General features: G+C 40.8%; 1 protein-coding gene across 1 annotated transcript; it reads left to right on the forward strand.

The window, feature by feature from the left end:
- The first annotated feature begins 231 nt into the window (after window positions 1–231).
- Window positions 232–3,972, forward strand: LOC115691761 (uncharacterized). The gene is made up of 6 exons (XM_030618491.2): window positions 232–765; window positions 1,612–2,165; window positions 2,303–2,495; window positions 2,786–2,850; window positions 2,954–3,164; window positions 3,339–3,972. The coding sequence occupies exons 1-6, from the start codon at window positions 592–594 to the stop codon at window positions 3,666–3,668; spliced, it is 1,527 nt and encodes a 508-aa protein (XP_030474351.2). The 5' UTR covers window positions 232–591; the 3' UTR covers window positions 3,669–3,972.
- The last annotated feature ends 2,041 nt before the right edge of the window (window positions 3,973–6,013 follow it).

Raw genomic sequence — 6,013 nt, forward strand, 5'->3', positions numbered from 1 at the left:
AGGAGGCAATAGCATCAAATTTATTCAAATGGGTCGGTACATCTCTACTTCTCTGTGGACAAGAAGACTTGCCCGAATCAAGTCATATACATGTTGCTTCACATGCAAATTAATTTAAACCAATAAATAAATAAAAGTAGGAAGTCAAATTCAATCACTTAGTCTTCAAGCCTTCACGCCTCCTTTGGCAAGTGCATCACCAAAAATTTGGATTCCTAATCATGTGATAAACCTTCCTTAACGGAGAGTTCTTCTTCAACCAAAACAAGATTAGATAAAATAAAACAGATTGCTTTTGACTTGAAATGAGATCACACGGATTACAAACACCCAATCTTACGTTCTTGCTCTTTTGCTGAAAAACGAAAATTAAGCCGGATAATACTAGGACTGAACTTCATCTGAGCTTGTTCATGTAATCACAAACCAAGGAGTGCACTCTAAGCAAGCAAAAAATAGTTAGATGTGACTTTGCAGTAGTTTCATCACTCAATCTCCCTCAAGAACACCCATTGAAAACAAAAGAAAGAATACGAAGAAGTTGTAATCTCTGTTAGTCTCGATCCCAAGCCTGAGTGCCTCACAAGATCAATGGAAGATGAAGAAGAAAGGCTCCGTCCGAAGACTGGACTGGGTTCGAATATGGGTCGGTCGCGAAGTTCGTCGAGTAGTAGCCGTCCGCTGAAGTCGTGGACTCCGGCAGCTGTTTTCGCTTCCTTTGTCGTGATCATCCTTTGTGGGAGCGTCGTCTCTTGGCTGGACATTGTAAGTCTTCGCAACTTTCTGCTCTTTGATGGTAACGAGTCTGTCCTTGTGGCTTAGAGGTTCTTTTGTTGTGAACTCGTATGTTAGTCAAACTAAAACCTTGGCTGATCAAGATGACGAATTTGAATGATGAGTGCCCTCGTTCAAAGTTATCACATTCTCTCCACCTCTCTCTATGGGCTCGGTTCATTGGACCATCTTTGCTCATTTTCTTGTTAAGGAGCACTTCTATGAATGAAGTCAAAGGCTGCAATACATACCTGAGAAAACCAGGGACAGCAAGTTAGACTACTGTGGCGTCCGCGCTTGGTTCAGGGAAACTGCAGCGTCTGGACTCGTGTAGAAAGAGACTCTGCTTTCATCTGATGTATTGCTTACTGAACCATCCTGACATTCGGACTCTCTAGGAAAATAGATTATGCTTGATCCAGCATTTGGTCATAGAATGCAGATACGATAAGCGCAACTTAATTGTGCTTTCATGCCTATGAACACCATGATGTATTTGAATACTTACATTCAACTCGAACCTGCCCAGTCGGAAAAACCAAACATGGAATCGAGATTCTACTCAATTGAACCGTCCTTTCTTTTTCCAGAATTTTGTTGGCCAGCTCTAATGGTTGTACGTTCCACAGTAGATTTAGACCAGTCAATTGAACTTCAGGAACCAGTTAACCCAACAGATCGTGATGCCGAAGGATTTGATATATTTCCACTATTACAAGATATCGGGAATTAGCATCACATTAACAATGCGTTTCGCTATTGGATAAGCCCCTCATACACCTAAATCTTATAAATTTACCTTCGTTCTTACTTTTATCATTGTATGCTGCACTCCAGTTTATATTTCCAGGAGGTTCATTAGGGCAAATGATTACTGCTAAGAGAGACCACCAAAAGCCGCCTCAGAAGATGGAATTCCCTCTCAACTGCACCAATTCATCAACCATGCCCCAGACATGCCCGGCAAACTACCCGACGAAATACAAGCCTGAGGAATTGTATGCCGTGGCGTGCCCGGAGTACTTCCGGTGGATCCACGAGGATCTATGGCCATGGAAGAGCACGGGGATCACAAGAGAGTTGATGGAGAGAACCAAACACATTGCCCACTTCAGGCTTGTGATTGTGAATGGCAAGGCTTATATAGAGCACTACAGGAGGCCCTTTCAGACACGAGATGTGGGCACAATTTGGGGGATTTTGCAGCTCCTGAGGTTGTATCCCGGAAAAGTGCCAGATTTGGAGCTCATGTTCTATTGCAATGACAGGCCGGTGATCATGAAGAGTGACTACCAAGGGCCCAATGCTGTGTCACCCCCGCCGCTTTTCCACTACTGTGGGAATGACACATCGTTGGACATATTATTTCCTGACTGGTCATTCTGGGGATGGTAATAATCTTATTCTCCTCTGTGATTAACACAGTGACTCGATATTTTTTGAAAAGATAATCATGTGCATTGTAGTTCTCATCTTGGGATCGGAAAAAATCATGTGCATTGAAGTTCTAATCTGTAATTTTGTATAGGCACGAGGTCAATATTAGGACATGGGCAAATACATACCAAGCCATCAAAGAGAGAGCAAACGATATTGCATGGAAAGATCGAATCCCTTATGCATACTGGAAAGGCAACCCGGACGTATCGCCTAATAGGCAAGACCTAATGACGTGCAATGCGACTGACGAACATGACTGGAATGCTCGTCTATATGCCCAGGTGATTCAGCCTTGTCCATCAAGCTAGTTGCTAAGTTGATCAAACTCAAGCCCAAATCATGAGGTTGTGCTGAGCTATTCTCACAAAAGAATATGCAGTTCTTGTGAATTGCCATTGGCTTGTGATAGTTCTTGATTTTGGTACTGTAACAGTCACAGAAATGTACTAATTTTTCCACTCATCGTCCGACAAGCTGCGCGGACCACTTTGTGATCTCTCTCTCCGAACAATTAGAAAAAGAAAGTTTGTAACTGACAGATAATTTCTGTGATTATTTTTCTTTTTATCAGAATTGGGCTGCTGAATCTAGGCAAGGATTCAAAGCATCGAAATTGGAAGATCAATGCATCCACAGGTAATTACGCAATGCAACTCCTTATGATTCTCAAGATCCCCTGTATATGTTCTGGATTGATTAATCTGATTAACAAGTTCCTCTCCATCCATTCATTTTCAAGGTACAAGATCTTTGTTGAAGGCAAGGCATGGTCCGTGAGCGACAAGTACATTCTGGCATGTGATTCGATGACTTTGATGATGGAGCCGGTTTATCACGATTTCTTCCTAAGAGGGATGATCCCAATGGAGCATTACTGGCCCATTAGGCTCAACAACAAGTGCAGAGACATCAAGTTTGCAGTAGAATGGGGCAACAAGCACATCAAAGAGGTACTAATATATTTCCAAAGCAATGTGGAGATTCCTGATCGATATTTAAATGGGTCCGCTAACTCAAGGAACGACTTACAGTATCACGACTCGAACATTAATGTTACCCCACTTCTTTTTCCTTTTACTTTTCTGGGTTGTTACTAACAACTTTGCATTTCCTGGCCAAATTAGGCACAAGCCATTGGAGAAAGTGGGAGTACATTCATGGGGGAGAATCTGAAGATGAAGTACGTCTACGACTACATGCTTCACCTCCTTGTTGAGTACGCAAAGCTTCTCAAGTTCAAGCCGGAGGTGCCAACGGGAGCGCCCGAGTACTGCGCCGAGACAATGGCATGCCCGATTAGCGGTCTGTTTAGGATAAACATGGAGGACTCCCTGGTGAAGTCCCCTAGTGATTCACTGCCTTGCACACTGCCACCTCCTTATGACCCAAGGGAGCTTCAAGGCTTCATGGAGAGAAAAAGGAACATCACTAGGCTAATTATTAAGAAACAATGAAATGCCGATTTCGCTCGAGCATTTTTCTTCTTCTTCCTGTGCTCTTAGCAGAATGTGGCTGCATCACCGAGTGGAAGAGAGCAATTTACTAACTTTAAGAAGAAAAATTAGTTAGAGGGCCATATTGGAAATACTTGTTACGTACCATTGTGTCACAAGTTGAAGGAACAAGTAAGTACGGGTGACTGATGAACTTCATCGGTGAAGTCAAAAAAGAAGAAGAGAGATTTGCATCTCCACGTCTCCCTTGGTAGTAAGACTCTACATTGAAAGTCTCAAATCTGTCAAATGTTACTTCATGTGGAAACAAGGTTAACTAGAAATTTTCAAATCACTTCTCCTTAAGCTTCACTAACACCCCAAAATAAGAAAAGTAAGTAAATATATAAAAAACTGAAAGACTTCAAATCCTACATCAGTTGTGGAAGGGGCTGGTGGTCAGTTTATAAATGTAAGGGAAAGTCTCACTCTTTGAGCTGCTTTTGTGCTGTAGGAGACTCAACGTTTTGTCCACGAAGGAATTTGATGCGTGTACGAGATGTGCGACTGGAATACGCCTCTTTATATGGAGTAACTAATACATAACATTAAAGACACCAGTCAAGCACTATGGCTTAAAAAAGAAAAAATACTAGAAGGCATTGGAGAAGTGCAGAACCACCTCTTATATTTTGCAAAAACAAGTGGGTGGTCGCTATCCAGAAAAAAACTTTTACTCAAAAAGAACCAAACATATTGCCATTAATGCTCCATTTGTTTCGTGAAAAATAAATAATTTAGAAAATATTTTATTAAAAATAATCGCTTGTATCGCTTACAATAATGAATGACCGAAAAATATATTCATCGTGCACGAAAATATTTAGACATAAATTGTTGTCGATAATAAAAATATTTTCGATTGACTAATTATTTCAAGCTTTATCATTTTCAGAAAAATATTTTTTAAATTATTCATTTTTCAGCGAAACAAACGGAGCCCAAATATCACTTCATATGAGAAGTTCAAAGTAACAACAAGGTCAAGCTCATTATTGCAAACTTGAAAATCGAGTTGTGGCTATATTTACTAAAGCATTACCACAAGCCAAGTTCGAGATACGGCAAAACATGCTCAGAGTATTACGAAAATTGATCAATGAGGAGAGTTGAAGTATCGATCAATTTTTAGAATAGCCAAGACTCCTCTAGAATTAGTGCTCTCCAAGTTTCTAATTTAGTCTTATTGAGAGGTGATTAAAGTTTGTGGCCATGAATATGTCCAAGGATAAAAACTAGTAGAATATCTCAGACAAATGCAGAGATATTGGTGTACATGTTGGTTGATTGAGCCTATAATTGGGCTTGGGATGTTGAGTAGGTACAAGATATCAACTGACAACACCAATGTTCCACGTCCAATACCACTTGTAATAACCCAGCTGTTCAATAAAAATTTCTATACCTCGTCCCATTGTTGTTGCATTTACCGAGAATCCCCACATATTTTTTACATCCCATAACACAATACTAACCCCAAAATCTAACACAGCCTAACATCCTCTTAATTAGCTTCATTAGTGAGTGGGGAAAATTACCAAAAAGGTCTTAAACTTATTGCATTTATGACAATTCAGTCTTAAACTTTTCAATTTGGCAAATTTAGTTCTAAACCTTTTGACGATTTGCCAATTCATTCATTCCGGCCAATTTAGGCCGGAAATCGCTAATGTTGATTCGGCAGTGCCATGTAGGGGTGTCATTGAACTGTACGGTCGCGCGAGGTTTGATTGTACAGTTCGTCCAATACCAGCCGTCCGCTAAAGTCGTGGACTTCGGCTGCTGTTTTCGCTTCCTTTGTCGTGATCATCCTTTGTGGAAGCGTCGTCTCTTGGTTGGATATTGTAAGTCTCCACAACTTTCTGCTCTTTGAGTCTGTGCTTGTGGCTTGTGGCTTAAAGGTTCTTTCGTTGTAACCTGTATATGTTCAAACGAAGATCTTGGATGATCATGAGGACAAATTCGAATGATGAGTTCCCTCGTTCAAAGTTATCACGTTCTTTCCGCCTCTCTTTCTGGGCTCGGTTCATTCGATTGTATTTGCTTATTTTATTGTTGAGGAGCACTTCTATTAAGTTTCGAAGTTGAGGCTGCAACATACACCTGAGAAAACCAGGGCCAGCAAGTTAGACTAATATGGCGTCGTCGCTTGGTTCAGGGAAACTGCAGCATTCGGACTTGCGTGGAAAGAGACTCTGCTTTCATCGAATATATTGCTTATTGAACCGTCCTGAAATTCGGACTCTTTAGGAAAATAGATTATGCTTAATCCAGCATTTGGTCATAGAATGCAGATACGATAAGCG

This window comes from Syzygium oleosum, unplaced genomic scaffold, assembly GCF_021117445.2.
Source record: "Syzygium oleosum isolate NSW1041296 unplaced genomic scaffold, Sole_v2.1 Sole_v2.32, whole genome shotgun sequence".
In the NCBI taxonomy this organism is placed as follows: Eukaryota; Viridiplantae; Streptophyta; class Magnoliopsida; order Myrtales; family Myrtaceae; genus Syzygium; species Syzygium oleosum.